We start from the raw sequence: 17800 nt of genomic DNA, 5'->3' as shown, positions 1-17800 counted from the left end.
CCATAGGAAGTTGTATACCAAGCCCTGGCTGACTGCTAAAGAACCAGCCAAACAGGCCTTGATCTAGAGACAGGAAGGATTATTTTTTTCAAATGTTGGATATTTTTTCAAGACATTCCTGGAGCATCTGCAAGCATTACAGGATCTGACTAACCAGAATTCCAGAATCAGAAAAAAAGGAACTGAAGGAAATGCCGTGACAGCCACAGAACCCCCTTGATGAGAATAAATAACAGGGAACAGTCAGGAAGGAAGGCAGTGTGTGAGAGAAGAGCAATGCAAGGGAAATAGTAAAAGACGAAACCAACGCAGGAGTAGAGGAAGAAACCAACCAATGTGGAAAATGGTGTCAGAAAGAGAAAAACAGACAGAAAAGATGTGTGCGCCTTTGGATCTCACTGCATCACAGGTGTCTGCTAATTCCTGGCCTGACCTTACCTTTGTTTAGTGTAAACAAAGGCCTGCTCAGGACTCTCCCCAGCCAGCCCCACTTTAGCTCTGTTTCTCTCTCTCTCTCTCTGCTAGATTCGGCACAGAAATTCAACATTTTTGAAGGGTTACCTTCACAACTGAAGGACAAATTAAGCAGCACAAAAATAGACTTTTTTTAGGCCTGTATTTCCAATATAGTTATTCTCATAGTGGAAGATACCTGACAATGACAACCATAAATACAAATAAAAGTCTGGTTTCAGCAAATGAAAAGAAAAGGAGATTTGTTATAAACTGTTTCCAAAGATACTGAGCAGCAGGTACTGTCATTTTCTAAACTTCATGATCAGCTCCTGCAATCTGAAATAGAAAATGAAGAACTGCATCTCAGTTCAACAAGCATAAATCTGTTGTTGTGTCAAAGTTTAAATCAGGAAACAATTTGTGAAGCACCATTGAAGTTGCACCTGTAGTAGTAGCTGATGCTATTTCCAGATAAACTTTGCTTGAAACAAGCACAGCTGAAGACCTGTAGATGAGCTACAAAGCCAAAGATCTCATAGATGATAGAAAACCAAAAAGCCCAAAGACCCTGTAGACAAGCAGGTCAACAATGAAGCAGGTCAAAGCAGACTTCCTGCTGAAATAGGTTTGACATTCCCATCTAATAAGTCACTTTCAAGATTGTTTTATCATCTGAGCTATTATGCATGCTTGTACTGATTGTCCTTACCAGTCCACTGAGAATGATATGCCATATGGACAGTTCCCTTTTTGTCATATAAGCCACCATTTTTCATCTTCATTTTACAGAATGAAAAATGCACCACGCTGAAGATTTACATGGCAAGTGGCTAGTATACTCATCTCTTTCAGATTATACATTCTGTCACATTTGTTGGTTGTTCAAGGATACAGATATTCAAAAATCGGCCTGGTTAACAGTGATTGAAAGAATACTCTAAAGTCAATGTCTGTTCATGGCAGAAGCAAACAACATGTGTAGTCACATGTGGCAGCTCTACAGTTCACGGAGGATCAATGCATGTCTTGATAAACAAGCATCTGAACATAATAGGAAATGGCAAGAAGTACTAAAAATATTGATTGATGCTGTTAAAACTTCAGCTAGTTTAGGTCTCCCCTTCATGGCCACTGTGAAGTGCTGGAGAGCAACAATGGTGGTATTTAATTGAGCATCATTATGCTACTTGCAAGGCAGACTGTCACTTTTGCCCAACATATCAGTGACACTAAGGGAAATCAAATACTTGAACAAGACCATTACTGTTGAATGTAAGTCTTTTAGCATCAGAAGCCAGGGAGTACATACACCTCTACCTCGATATAATGCTGTCCTCAGGAGCCAAAAAATCTTACTGCGTTATAGGTGAAACTGCATTATATTGAACTTGATTTGATCTGCCGAAGCACGCAGCCCGCCCCCTCGGAGCACTGCTTTACTGCGTTATAGCCAAATTCATGTTATATCGAGTGGCATTATATCGGGTTGGAGGTGTACTTCATAGCTGCAAAAAAGATAAGTTGTTACCTGGAAATATTAGCCATGTTGATCTGATGACTGTTTTGCTTCTATTTGTTAATATTGATCATTTCGAAGGAAAAGTAGGTATTAAAGAGCATTTTGTAAGCTTTGTGGCAGCAAGTGAGGCAGATGCTGCCTTCTTGTGTGACCAGTTATCTAATATTGTATTCTGCAAGTATGGATTAGACCCCCAAATACATGTCTGGACAGGGATATGATGGGGACAGTGTTATGGCCAGAGATTGTGGAGGACTGTAAGCAAAAAAATGAGAGAATATCTGTCAGACAGAGGAGACAAAGTGTATGCATCATACATTGATTGCTCAGTACATCAAATTAACCTACTTTTGGTGCATGCTGCTGAAGATGAGGCCAGTCCAGATCTGAAGGATTTGTTCTGAACTTTGCAGGAAATATATGAATATTTTGCAGGCTCTAACCATCAATAGGGAAAGCTAATGATTAAGTCCAAAATAATCTTTACCTTCATACTTTTGCTTGAAACAGTAAAGTTTTGCAAAGGGAAGAGGAACTTGATGACGTGCTTCAGACCCTGAAGAAGTTGGCAGGATAGATGCAGCACATAAAATTGAACAAGCTTCTGAAGAATGAAGGAGATCTTTAGATTTAAAGACAATCTGCAATACTAGATGGGCAGCTCAAATGAAAGCCAATGAGGCAATGACAGTAAATTTTCAGAATACAATTGAATGCCTATAAGTTGAAACTATTGCTTAATGAAGGAGCAGTGAGGACACACATCAAGAGTAAAAAACAACTTGTCTTTCGTGGCCTAGATGTTCTACCTCAATCTGTTATGGTGGCATAGGGTCTTGGTTCTCATGGCTGCAGCCTCTGGAATCCTTCAGTCAAAGAAAATTAATGTGTACCAGGACATTTAAGAGCACAGTGAATGAGCTCATTAAACTTTGATCTGAAGAAAAGTACAAGGAAATTGTAAAAGAATCTCAGAACAGGTGGGAATCAATGGGTTTTGAAAATGCAAACTATCCAATCTACAGGAAGAGACATGAACGCCACACATGATGAATTTGCACACAGTTCTGTCTTTGAAGCAAAGGATAACCATTGAAGGAGATATTTTGAGGTTTTAGACAAAACAGGGAACTAAAATCTCAATGTGAAGGATTTCAAGAGGTAGTTACGCTCTTTGGTTTCCCCCATCCCAAGTGACTTCGAAATATAACTTTAGACAAGTCAACAGAAGAAGTTCTTACATTCATGGGAAAATACTCATAATTTTCTTCAGACTTGATTCAGGAGATTGTGTCATTCAGGCTGTATTATTTTACAGAGGACACAGAGGTGTTCAGTTTGTCACTTGCAATCCAAAGCTACTTGAGTTTCATAGTGTCAAGTTCTCTCGATGATGTTTTACCAGAAGTGGAAAATGGCACGGCTCAGTGACCTTGCTTTCCTTGCAAATGAGGAAGACAAGACAGCAAGGATGGAGCTGGACATCATTATAGAACAATTTGCCAAGAAAAAGTGTTACCGTGGTACTAGATTCCAGTAGTTGGCAGCACGTGAGCCAACACAATTTGAGTGAGATTCCATTTTTGTTTAGGCTTGTGGGTTTTTTTTTCATGGTTTTTTTTTTAACTTTCTATCTTTAAAAAGCCTAAGGTGATGTGACCTTTGGGTCTTGTGTTGCATGTTGGCTGACCTTACTCTAACCCTTAAATCTGCCTCTGTAAATGCACACCTGCTATAGCACTGGCCCTGGCTAAGAGCTTCAAAGTGAGCTGAAGACAGAAGACAGTGTCCATGGATGTTCTGGGCACGTCTCTTTTTTAAACGCGATTTGTAGCACCTTGTGATGGGGTATACAAACCCCACACTGGGCATCGTGGGGTTAAGGGATTATTTTGGGCTCAGCCAGCCCCGCCACAACTGCAGCAAATGCTCCATCTGCTGGAGAAATTAAAAGACAGGGAATTAGCTCATTTGGGTGGCAGAGCTGGAGGTGAGCAGACTTGCAGCCCACAGCTCCAGCAGTGCAGAGCAGAGGGAAGCCTAAGGCACTGACACAGCTGCCCAAAGGGGCCCTCCTTGAGGGAAGGGAAGACCCATCCCAGGGACAACCAGAAAGGAACGTATCCTGTGGGCCTTGGACATTGGTAACCCTCTCTTATTTATTGTGTTAAAAAAGCAAGTATTGGATGAATGGACTATAAAGTGGATAGAAAGCTGGCTAGATTGTCGGGCTCAATGGGTAGTGATCAACAGCTCAATTCTAGTTGACAGCTGGTATCAAGTGGAGTGCCCCAGGGGTGTGTCCTGGAGATAGTTTTGTTCAACATCTTCTTTAACGTTCTGTATGATGGGATGGATTGTACTCTCAGCAAGTTTGTGGATGACATTAAGCTGCAGGGAGAGGTAGATACACTGAAGGGTAGGAATAGGGTCCAGAGTGACCTAGACAAACTGGAGGATTGGGCCAAAAGAAATCTGATGAGGTTCAACAAGGAGAAGTGCGGAGTCTTGCACTTTGGACAGAAGAATCTCATGCACTGCTACAGGCTGGGGACCGACTGGCTAACCGGCAGTTATGCAGAAAAGGAACTGTGGATTACCGTGGATGAAAAGCTGGATATGAGTCAACAGTGTGCCCTTGTTGCCAGCAGATCGAGGGAAAATTATTATTCCCCTCTGTTCAGCACTGGTGAGGCCACATCTGGAGTATTGCATCCAGTTTTGGGGGCCCCACTACAGAAAGGATGTGGGCAAATTGGAGAGAGTCCAGCAATTTGGGGGCTGGAGCACATGACTTATGAGGAGAGGCTGAGAGACCTAGGCTTATTTAGTCTGCAGAAGAAAAGAGTGAGGGGGGATTTGATAGCAGCCTTCAGCTACCTGAAGGAGGGTTCCAAAGAGGATGGAGCTCGGCTGTTCTCAGTGGTGGCAGATGACAGAACAAGGAGCAATAGTCTCAAGTTGCAGTGGGGGAGGGTCTAGGATATTAGGAAAACCTGTTTCACTTGGAGGGTGGCAAAGCACTGGAATGAGCTACCTAGGAAAGTGGTGGAATCTCCATCCGTAGAGGTTTTTAAGGCCCAGCTTGACAGATCCCCGGCTGGTATAATTTAGTTGGTGTTGGTCCTGCTTCAAGCAGGGGGTTGGACTAGATGACCTCCTGAGGTCTCTTCCAACCCTAATATTCTATGATTCTTGGACTACGCTGACCCAGGGGGACGAGAAGAGAAAGAGGCCCAGGGAGGGCAGCTTTGGCTGCCAGACTACTGATAGCCCAAAGAACCCTGGGTCAGAGCCTGACAGAGTGGGAGGGTCAGGGCTTCCCTCCACACAATCCTCTTGGCAGTCAGAAGTTGCGGTCCTGACCAGTAGACCGTGCTCCCCAAACAAACCCCAAATGAGGACTGTCACACACCTTTTCTTCTGTACTTCTGGTGAGGATTTTCCATTCTCCCATCATAGATAGTGGTAAAGCATACAAGAGTCATGAGTAAGGCTATATTTTAATCACAAATATTTTTAGTAAAAGTCATGGACAGGTCACAGGCAGTAAACAGAAATTCATGGCCCGTAACCTGTCCATGACTGTTACTAAAAATACCTGCCATGTCTGTGGGTGCTTGGGGGGACAGTCTGGGGACACCAGGGATCCTGGGGAAGGTGACTCAGGAGACCCCACTGGTGGGGAGGGGCAGGCAGTGCAGCCTGGGATTCCCACTGTTGCTGGGGGTGGCCAGGACCCCTGCTTTTGCTGCAGGGGGCGGGGAGGGTTGGCGGTGCTGCAGGGGCTCCCTACCTGGCTCCACATCCCTGCAGCTCTTAGACAGCAGGGGGAGGGTCAGGGGGCTCAGTGCACTGCTCCAGCTACAAGCACCCACTGCCACAGCTCCCATTAGCTGGGAACCGCAGCCCATGGGAGCTGCAGGAGTGCGGCCTGTGGGCACGGGCAGTGGGTGGCTTGGAGATCCCTTCCCCACAGGCCCTCCACTGCCTAAGAGTTACGGGGCCATGGGAGCTGGGGAACCTACCACTTCAAGGTAATCATGCCCCCAACCCCTGTCCCTAGCCCTGACCCCACTCCCACACACCCAAACTGCTGCTGGTGGCCCAGGAGCTTCCTGGCTCTGGCATCCCTTGAGCCAGCACCAGCAGCTGCAGAAGTCATGGAAAGTCACGGAAGCCCTAGTCATGGGCAAAACAATAATCCTTGGAAGCCTCTGGGTGACTCTTCCTGTCTCTTTCCAGAAGATGAAAAATAGCTGTGTTATACAGCTTATCAGTTTAAGCTCTCAACACTAGTTCAAATCGCAGTGCAGGTGTACAATTGCAAATTACTCACAAAACAAAATTAAATCCATAAGTTGATTCCAGTCTCATCACTCAGGATTTTTATTTGGCATAGAACACAGCTATACTGCTATACAGTAACTCCTCATGTAACATAGTTATGTTACTGAAAAATGCAACTTTAAGCGAAACGATGTTAAACTAATCCAATTTCCCCATAAGAATTAACCCCCCCATTCACATTAGGTTCCAGAGAAATTTTTTTCCACCAGACAAAAGACTATATATATATAGAGAGAGAGAGACACACACACAGTATTAGTTTTAAACTATTTAATACTGGTACACTGTGATGATGATTGTGAAGCTTGGTGTAGGTGGCGGAGTCAGAGGGTGGGATTTTCCCTTACTGCTAAATGATGAACTAGCAATTGGCTGAGCCCTCAAGGGTTAATCTCTCACTCTACAGGCAGCAGGAATGGAGGGAGGGGAGACAACCCAGACCGAGACACACACCATTTGTGTGAGAGAGAGATATGCATATTTCCCCTTTAAGTACACTGCACTGTTAATTAGATCAGCTTGCTGAGACTGCAGCTGCTGCAAGCTCCCTCCATCCTGAGCCCTGGTGTGTCCCCCCTGCTGTATGGAAGATCGGGTAAGCGTGGTGCAGAAGCAGGGAGGAGGGGGACACGCTGACATTAGTCCCCCTGTTCCTTACCTCCCCACCCCCCCTCACACAGCAAGCAGGAGTCTCGGGGAGCTGCTGCAAGGCAGAGGACAGGAGCAGCACATGGCAGTGTGGGGCGGGACACAGCTGAACTGCAGGCAGCTGCTGCACAGGGAACTTAGGGGAGCAGGGATCTGATAGGGGGGCTGCTGGACCACCCTGGTTCCAAGCTCCCACCAACTAGCTGCTCTTCCTGCTGCCAAACAACATTATAAGGGAGCATTGCACAACTTTAAACAAGCGTGTTCCCTAATTGATTAGCAATGTAACAATGAAACAATGTTAACCGAGATGACTTTAAGTGAGGAGTTACTGTACTGAGTTGACCAGAATCAAACAAAAGGGGTGGGTATAGGGTGTACCACACATCCAAAGTTACACAGAAAATCTCTTCCTTTACATAAAATTACATATTACATTGTACTTACTGTACCAGGGGTCAGCAACCTTTCAGAAGTGGTGTGCCGAGTCTTCGTTTATTCACTCTGATTTAAGGTTTCGCGTGCCAGTAATACATGTTAACGTTTTTAGAAGGTCTCTTCCTATAAGTCTATAATATATAAGTAAACTATTGTTGTATATAAAGTAAATAAGATTTTAAAATATTTAAGAAGCATCATTTAAAATTAAATTAAAATGCAGAGCCCCCCGGACCGGTGGCCAGGACCCAGGTAGTGTGAGTGCCACTGAAGATCAGCTCATGTGCCACCTTCAGCACACATGCCATAGGTTGCCTACCCCTGTACTATACGTTTGATCACACTTTGGGATATCGGCTTGGTTACTTAGTAGGACCCAAATGGTAACTCTGATGACTGAATAATCCTTCTCGATTGTTTTGTATTTTAGACAGTATTTTGCTTGCTTAAGTCCATTCAAATCTAGTATCACATAATATATAAATGTAATAACTGGTAATATGTAACGTTAACAAACTCTACGATCTTTGGACAGTGGGAAAACTCGACACCAGCACCGTTACTGGAGACATAGCCTAGTGAGGTTGTTTTTCAAAATTCTACCAAAATGATTTAAATCTTTTTTTCCTGAGTATTTATGTATTTATTTATTTTATTTGAATATTTAGGTTTTGTATGGCTTGGAACACAAAGTTTCAGCCTGGCAGCAAATATGTTTTTCCATGTTTTAATATAAGAAAATGAGGTTTTGCTGTTTTCAGTTACAAACATTGAGTGGATACACTGGCAATGTAGATTTTACGTTTAGCGCTCTTGTAATTTAAAAACCGCTTTGCTGTTAAAATTGCCAAGTTGTGTCCTTAAAATGGCTTTGACCATAAAGAAAACAAGAAAAATTGAGGCACTTGAAAAGAAAGTGAAATGTTTCCTAAATAACCATGAAAGAGCAGTTTAAGGTCTTATTATTTCAGGGGCAAATCTTGATCCACCTGTAGGTATGCAAGACTCAAAAAGCAATGATAATGCCAAATTTCAGTTGTACGGCAGGGTCAATGTATGAAGAAGCCATGCAAGGTGAACTTTGCAACCTTCTCTGTCAGGCCCACAGCGTGGAGTCATTGTGGGCAAACCAGAAAGTTAGATGGACAAAGTATTCACAGCATAGATCCGCCATCTTCAGTCCCCACTCCTCTTAGCCTTGCCAAGGAGTACTGGCTGTTCCAGAAGTAAACCCCTTTTTGCAGGATTGAAGGAGGATTCTGTTTTTATATGCAGCTTCATATTTCACTTGTGCAAAGATGTTTTTATCAGGCTTTGGGGCAAGAATCAAGATTTGGCTCCAAAGAGTGCCTGGTTAGACACATTTCCAAACCAAATATTTGTGAACCTTGCCCTCATTTTCCAGGACCTGTGTTCAAGGCTCAGTGTCTATAATGGGGGTGGGGGTCGGGGTTGGACTGAGGGAATGATGACATCACAAACACTTAAAGCAAGGGATAGAGTCAACTCCCTGGTCTGGTTGAGTTGTTTGTAATGCCATCATTTCTTTCATGAGAAACACAGAACCTTGACCTCAGCTCAGGACATGGCAGGGAAAAATCAAACAAAACCTTTCCACTTGCTTTTCAAATAATGTTTGTGTGTTTTGTTTTTGAAATGAGAAGCCTATAGAATTATAAATGAAAACACAGCTTTTTTAAAAGAAAATTTTAAAACAGCTTCTTTTAAATCTTAAAATTCAAATAGATACAGGAAACAAAAGGAAGTAACAAGTTAAAAATGAAAAGAAATAAAATCGGGGAAGTAAGGCTTTACTGTCAGACTTCTGAGTAATGAGAATAAGTACACATTTTAGCAGCCACCAAATCTAAGACATAATTCCCTGCTGACTGTGTGTTTGGGGGTGGCCATGGGGAGGGGAGGAATCCTCTCCCCAGGTCACAGAGCAGACAAGGACCAGTCCCAGTGATGCTACTCAAAGGCTGCAGTAGTTATTCTGGCCATTGCGCCCCTCATCCCGTTGTGTGTGGAGGACTTGAGGCTTGGTAGAACCTTCATGCTTCACCCCTCTTCAGCTGGAAAGAACTGCTGTGCCAGAAGTCCCCAGAATGCTGGATTGTTCACGGCAAGAGGCTCCCCACTCAGCACAACCACAGCAGTTCCACTGTGTCATGAACCCTGTTTACCTGTACTAGAGGAAAGAGGATTTGAGCCTTTGTGATAGAAGATCTTAGACACTGTTTGAATTATCTAGTAAAAAGCGTCTCATTTCAAATCAGAAGTGCTTTAGTTGCTATTGTACCAAAAATGTCATAAGGAGATATATTTCTGTGCAGGAACTGTATAGTTTTCATATTCTATAGCTGAGTATCCAAAGGAGCCAATATAATCTTTCTATTCAAAATAAAACAAATCCCGTAAACTGCCTACATAGCAGGCTTTTTTATTGTATGAGGATTTTATTATATGAATTATTTTTTTATTTTGGGGGTAAAAAGAAATGGTCAATGGAACTGTATATTAACATAACAGTGAACCAGATTCTGGCCTGTACTTTAACCACACAACTTTCCTCCCTAATTATGTGCCTAACTACTGTTTTGCATGTGCAAGTACGGGGTTTTGTAGATATATTGTTGCATGAAGATTTTTGTGGGTGCAACCCATTGTTCCCATATTTGAAAATATATTCATGGTATTTTGATTCAATTTTTAATATCTTATTTGAATCTTATTTGTTCCCACCAATACTGAAATACCTTTTATGACTATGGTTATTAAGGTTCTTCTTTCATTTACAAAAAAATTCTTTAGCTTTCTGTTGAACAGCCATTTGCAAACAAATTTTTAAAATATAAGATGTGCATTTTTTCTTTCCTTTATGCTACCACTTTCTATTCCTTAGAATATTTTCTCTTTCTGTGATTCCTTTACAGCTGCAGCACATAAAGTCTGATAATGATCAACATATGTTTCAAAGACCCTCCACCTTTTTCTGGTGTAATAATGAGGATTCAACTCCTTGTTTAGATATCTCTTCCATTACACTTACTCCTATGAGCTCTCCTGACTCCAGACTATCATCTGGACTATTAACACCACCACCTTCAAAAAGTGGTCTTCCAAAGCCAGTCAATGAATACAGCATCCCAAGACCTCGTGTAATCCTGCTGTGCAAAAACTTTTTTTTCTATTTTCCCATGTTCTCTGTTGTGTGTTGATTGTATTAAAATATACATTTTGTACAGTGGTTAAAGGACAGATCAGATGTATTGTAGGTTTTGTCTGGGTATGGTTAAAATATGGAGACTTTTTGAGATGTTCTATAGTGCCTGCATCATATCCTTAAGATAATACCCTATTTTCCCAACTTTTTAACATTCCTTTTTCTTTACATTCTAATGGTTTACCTGTATGTGCTATATTTATTGGACTAGTTTGCTATTTTGGTAGAGTAATTATACTAATAATAGCTATTTACATTAATCAAGACAGTGTCCCAAAAGTCTGATTTGGAGGGCTTTAATTTTTTCAGTACAAAGAGAAATTGGGTAAGTGAGAAAGTATTGATTAGCTAGAAGAGCAATCAGCCATTATATTTTTTTACTATAGTTTATATGAACTCTGTGCAAAATGAAGGCTGCAAATTATTTTATTCTAAAATGATCTGTAACATGCATATTGACTGCCTTCTCATAACAATTTGTCAATACTCACAACCTTTTTTCCATTTGCAAATGACATTTGGCTGTATTTGGCAAACATTATCATGGCTTTCTGCATGTGTTTACTGAATAAAAATGCTTCTCATGTTCATCCAGATTTTAATAGTGCACATTTATTTTTTGAATTAACCACTAATGATCAAATTTAATAAAATTAGTTGTATTAATAGTATCAAAATACCCAATGAATATGACAAGAATTTGGAATATTGAACAGCAAAATATGAATGAAAAGCTTTTACCAAAAAGACTCATTTAAGACTGACCTTAAATATTGTTTATGTCTCTCTCTAGCTTCTGCAGAGCTATTTATAACCTAAGTTCTCAGTTATAATCTACTGGCCACAATTCACGCAAAGATCTTCCGTGAACATCAGTGGGAAATCTGCATGTGAACCTAGGGTAATTTATGGCTCATAAATACATGCAGGGCCTGATATCATGCTCCTGATGCAGACAAACCACCTCTCCCGTCAGTGGGAGTTCTATTTGCATGAGGAGTGTGAGATCTGCCCACTTTTCGATTACTGTTGTTTGTGTTACAAAGCCTGCAAATTACACACAGAATTCCCATGATATTAATGGGAGTTCCATGTGCAGATTAACAAGAGTCTATTGCACATAACAATATTCTCTCAAGAACCATTGGGCCACAGGGTGTCTCTACAGTGAATGTGCTTACACCTCTTGATGTCAACAAGAGTGTGTGCATGTGTGTGTGAAAAGTCCCATATGATTTAATCAATTTTTAAAAAAGAAGTTGAACTCTAATCTAACCACAAACATGCATTAGAATTGTTTATTTTAAATAGAATGAAGTAAAAAAACAAGCCAAAATTTTTATATGTGGAACCCTTAAATTAGGCACATCAATATACATAAATAAAAATGGGCCAATTCTCAGAGGGGCTGAGTATGTCCAGATCCTACAATACATATATAAAATATAAATTCCAAATTCATGAGCTGGACTTATGTGATTTTGAGAAAACAATATCACAAAAGGCTATTGAATAAAGACTATATAGATGAATATACAGGAAATAAATACTTTAGGACTCTCTCCAGCCCAAGCTTTATATATTATACAGATTATATCTATATATATATATATAAAATCTTTCCAAGCAATACAGTCTGTAGAAGTCCGAGAGTCAACACATTCAAAAAACAGGTTAGTGTTTTGCAGAAAACAACACTTTAAAAAAAACCTGCCCACTGGGGAGTAGAGGAGCATTTCAGTGAGAGAGGAAGAAGTACTGAAAATGAGATTTCTGCCTCCAGTGAGTTCTTATCCAGAGCCTGTCTCTATCTCCCCTTCTTCCCCACCACCTCCTGGAGTGATGCTGAATGAGAGAATGCTGCGGATGAGCGAAATATTTGTGTAGCCTCAAGAAGCAGAGAAGGCTGGTTCTGGCCTGTATATGGACTTTATGTTAAAAATAATAATAATAGTAACCTAGTTATATGAGTAGAAGGTTTTATTTGATCCCACACAGAGTGAGTGTGCTGCTGAGGAATCGCATTCTGATCTCCAGCTCTGCCCTTCTTTTCTGGAATGGAACTGTCTGTGGCTGCATCTCTGGGAAGGGACAGTTTGAGCTACAGAGAAACTACTAACGAAAGGAAAATACCTTTCCAACATTCCTATTACAGCTGCGTGGCCCAGGAGGGCTGTGGAACGCCCATGAGCCAGCATCTGTAAAGGCTGCTTATCACACAGGTTGTAGCACTGAGATAATCTGAATAAATCAGTCTGTCTTAATCCTGTGTTTACAACCTCTTTCATGTCAGCATTTTGAGCAAATTGAGAATTATTTTACCAAGTAATTAGGAAATAGGACATTTTTCATTTCACATTATAGTATTTCTAGTTTCCAGAAGCTTGTTTTCTATAATGTGAGTAAAGCTGAACTTGCCTTTGTGTTTCCCATATCAGTGGTATATATTTTGCCTTAGTTTGGTTTGTCTTCCTGAATTTTTAAGCTGTTTTTAGTGTCTGTTCTGTATTGACCTGATAGCGCTGTATTCTGTGTCCTGGGAGTGATGGTAGAACTGCTGTATGAGCTGTGATTAATGTTTTTATTTTAATGTGACTTTGGAACCACAGTAACTTATTTGCTTATCCACTTTGTTGAAGTCTGCTAAAAAGTCCTGGGCTTTCATAATGAAATATTTTCTGCTCCCCATTCAAGGATATATTTTTTTTTTAATTTTGGATTTTAATATTACATGTTGTCAGTGTGTTAGATGTCCAGGTTATTGCTTATCTCAAAATACATTCCACGCATTGAGGACAGCAGCGCTCATAGGTTGTCAAATAAATACTCATGTTATACAAGGATAAATCAGTAACAAAAAAATATTGTAATTATATCTTTTAATTTCAGGCACTAGTTCTGTACATTCAAATGTATAGCCTATTGCTGTTGCCCCGTTATCTTAAATGGGTCTTGGGAATAATACCTCTATTCAAATTCTTACTAATTTAGGGTTATTTCTTTCCAGCTCTTTCAGGTCTAAATCTCATTTATTTCTGGCTATCTCAAATTTACTGAAAATGTGAAATTTGCAATGCTATTCAGGTTTTAGCATGTCCCATAAACTCTTGGTTGTGAATGCCATTTGCTTGGTGTCAGGAGCTGGGTTTTGCATGCTGTTATTTTTGATACTGTAGCTCTTATCTGCATGCTGAAAAGTTCAGTATTGTGATTTTTCATGTGAAATATTACCCTAATATTTATTGTCCTTATTGTAGGCAGGCAGTGTGACACCTAAATCACCCTCCACTGACATCTTTGATATGGTTCCCTTTTCTCCCATATCCCCTCAGTCATCAACACCTACTCGCAATGGCACACAGCCTCCTCCAGTACCCAGTAGATCTGCAGAGATCAGTAAGTTTTGTAACAACTGACCTAATTTTTTCATATATTGTTTTTTTAATAAAGCATCTAAAATGGTTTACTGACATTTTCGTGACAAGCCATTTACTGTTTTTGATAGTCACATGTCTGATAATGCCATTTCATTTTTATACCGTCTGACCCAAATTCTTTGCAGTTCCTGCCAAGTTAAATAATGAATACATTCACTGAATTGATTAAACTATCATATTCATAATTTGACAGTTGGGAATTAAAACTTCCTTACTTTTTATAGTATGTTTTGAGTTTTTTTAAGTTAACCCAGGAAGTATTTTGACTTCCAGTTACATTTTCTTTATTGCAGCTCGCAACATTAATATTTTTGAAAACCTCCATTTGGTGGGGGGGGGGGGCGGCAGGAAGAGTGGCGATGGTATAGAAGGGAGAGTTGGATTCACAACTGAATATTCAGTTTATTGGGTAATAGTGTTCATGTAACTTTTCATGTTATCCATAAGAAACAAAGATAAAAGCTCAGACTCTCAGTATGAAAGTAGTTTTTTCTGTTTCCAGCATTTCACTGTGATGGAGGAATATTGCATTTTATTGCCTGGCATGGTCTAGAACAGGGGTGGCCAACCTGTGGCTCCAGAGCCACATGCAGCTCTTCAGAGGTTAATATGTGGCTCCTTGCCTAGGCGCCAACTCTGAGGCTGGAGCTACAGGCGCCAATTTTCCACTGTGCTACAGGGTGCTCACTGCTCAACCCCTGGCTCTGCCCCAGGCCTGGCTCCCACTCCACCCCTTCCCCCAAAGCTGCAGCCCCTTTCCCTGTGTCTGCTGCACCCTTGCTCCTCCTCTTCCCTACCTTCAAGCCTCCGGCACGTCACAAAACAGCTGATTGCGGCAGGCAGGAAGTGAGGGATGGAGGGTTAGGTGCTGATCAGCAGTGCTGCTGGCGGATGGGAGACACTGAGGGCAGGGAGGGAGCTGACGGGCTGCTGATGTGTTACTGTGGCTCTTTGGCAATGCACATTGGTAAATTCTGGCTTCTTCTGAGGCACAAGTTGGCCACCCCAGTCTAGAAGACATATCCTGAGAGTTGCTGAGCTCTCCGAATTTGACCCCAGAATGTACTAGAGAAAGTAGAATACCCAATTCAGCCCAACTACAAGTCCACTGAAGTCATTAGTGTTTTGCCTGCTCAAATCAAGGTTCAATTTGATCTGCAGACTTTACAGAATGTGTCACTGCACATCTTCCACCTAGTGTACACGTGAAGATCCATTTCCTGGTCTCTTCTAGGTCAGTGGCAAAAGCCCATTGATTTCAGTGGAAGTAGAATCAGGCTCAAAGATACCAGGTACCAGAAATGGTACCTAATTCTGATCACAGTTATACTGGTGTAAATTAGGAGTGACTCCAATTAAGCTATGCGTTAACTCAGTGTAGAAAAGTGGTGTAAATGAAACTAACATCAGTTCTGATTTTAATTTCATTAACCTAACAGAAAAACACTGCAAGAGAATTTGCCATTTAATGGTGAACTGAAAGGCTGTTTATAGTTGATGAAAGTATTTGCATTTCCTTTGAACAGCAATGTTGCAATTTGTTGCAATTGTGCAATGGAGCTTTATAACGTTTGGTGTTTTTCTTAAAGGTCCTCTGGTTACAACATAATCTCAGTTTTCTTTTTTTTTTTAAGTATATTTCTAGCCCTCGTGGTTGCAAAGAAAATCTTGAAAACATAAACCTCAAAGGCTCAAAAAACAGAACGTAGATAATAAGAACAAACATTAATTTTGTTTTAAAATTTCATGATTTTAAAGTCAAGCCCAATTTTTGAGGACTGACTCATGAGTTTTGAACATGACATGATACTACTGCAACAGTTGATGTCATTAACACCTAACATGGAGGTCAGGTGTTGCTGGTGTTAATGGTTTCATTAACTGCTTAAGTAATACATGTCCATACAGGAAATACCAAATCCATATTTTTTAACAAGTTCCTACAGATACTCTGGCCATGTATGTGGCAGCACTAGTAGCCAAATTGTTGCAGTGTTCTAAAACCATTGGGCCACTGGTTCTGCCACATTCAGGGCCACAGCATCTGGCTCACTACCAAAAACCAACAGAGACCAATCAGCACGTACCATGTACTTGAACTTTCAGAAAGTCTTTGACAAGGTCCCTCAACAAAGGCTCTTATGCAGACTAAGGGGTCATGGGATAAGAGGGAAGCTCTTCTCATGGATTAGTAACTGGTTAGAAGAAAGGAAAGAAAGGGTAGGAATAAATTGTCAGTTTTCACAGTGGAGACAGGTAAACAGCAGGGTCCCCCAAGGTTCTGAACTGGAACCACTGCTTTTCCACATATTCATAAGTGATATGGCTAAAGGGCTAACCAGTGAGGTGGCAAAGTCCAAAGCAGACTGCAAAGAGTTACAAAGGGGTCTCACAAAACTGGATGACTGGGCAACAAAATTGCAGATGAAATTCAGTGTTGATAAATAGAAAGTAATGCACACTGGAAAACATTATCCCAACTATACATACAAAATGATGGGGCAGAAATTAGCTGTTATCAATCAAGGAGGAGATCTTGGAGTCATTGTGGATAGTTCTCAGAAAACATCTACTCAATGAGTAGCACCAGTCATGCTTACAAATTCCATTACTCTAATTAATACACCATTTTTGCTAGAATATAGAGAAAATATATTTTTGTCTTGATCTGACTATTGACAAACCATTTTGAATTAATTTTGAAAAAGAAAAGAATTTTAAATTGAACTGATAAACTGGATACCCAGTTTCAATCCAGAGGGTGTCATATGTTCTGAAAAGTGAGTAAGAAGCGTGCATATACCAGAAATTTAAGGAGACACTGAATGATTGAGGTATTGCTGAGTGTCTTTACAATTGCTCGTAGCCCTAATGTTGCCACCCTTGTTTACACTGAATAGTACTTTACTCCAGTGATTTCAGTTGGACAGCTGGTACAGTTTGATAGCACCAAAGACTGTCAGAATCAGATCCTAAGCATCACATCATATTAGTGTAGTCTGGCAGTAGAAATCTTTTCAAACATAGCCTAGAACTCTCTTTGTGCTGCCTGGTATGCTTCAGTTATAAGGGATATTCTTGCAATGTTCTTTATGTTCTCAAAATCTCATTGATCTCATTGCAGTTTGGGATGCACAGAAAGGACAGGTTTGGGTCTTTTTTCTGTATAAATTTGTGTTATAGATTAATCTATATTCAAGTTGGGATTTTATAGCTCAAGATAGGATACAAAGGCGGCTCTAAGCCACCTTTCTGCCTCCTCTGCTCATGAGGCAGGCTCCTGTTGAAAGTTATAGCATGTCCCATCCACTACCCCATTCCACCCAAGAATGGCTCCCTTTAGAACTGCTCAGTAAAATCCCAAGAAAGCATTTTGTTCTCAGAATTTAATGATTTGTTGAAATTTAATGTTTTGCAGAGACAGTTCGGTTTTGATGATACTCCCCTAGAAATTAGGCAGGATTTCAGCAGAACCCTGCCTAACAGATAGCTTTCAGAACCTGACTCGTTTTCTGCCAGCATGCCAGCTGAGTTCCTCAACATCCCAGGCTTCCAGGCTCATGGTGCCTCAGTTGCTGGCTCTACTCATCCCCATTGTAGATGAGAGAGAGCTATGTGGAGAATGACAGTTCTGTTTCACAGGGGATTTCAATGCTTTGAAATTTTTTTTTTGTTTCAATTAGGAAAGCAAACAAAAAAAATAAGAAATTTTCTATGAAAGGGAGT

At 40.8% G+C, this 17800-nt stretch overlaps 1 protein-coding gene across 1 annotated transcript in view; it reads left to right on the top strand.

Moving 5' to 3' along the window:
- GULP1 (GULP PTB domain containing engulfment adaptor 1) overlaps nt 1-17800 on the top strand; it is a 286451-nt gene that overhangs the window by 248254 nt on the left and 20397 nt on the right. Inside the window, 1 exon segment of the mRNA XM_030580450.1 lies at nt 13895-14033. Within this exon segment, the coding sequence (XP_030436310.1) occupies nt 13895-14033 (139 nt within the window).

The sequence above is a fragment of the Gopherus evgoodei genome, chromosome 11 (genome assembly GCF_007399415.2).
Source record: "Gopherus evgoodei ecotype Sinaloan lineage chromosome 11, rGopEvg1_v1.p, whole genome shotgun sequence".
Lineage (NCBI taxonomy): Eukaryota > Metazoa > Chordata > Testudines > Testudinidae > Gopherus > Gopherus evgoodei.
This window is presented reverse-complemented; position numbering and strand designations above follow the sequence as displayed.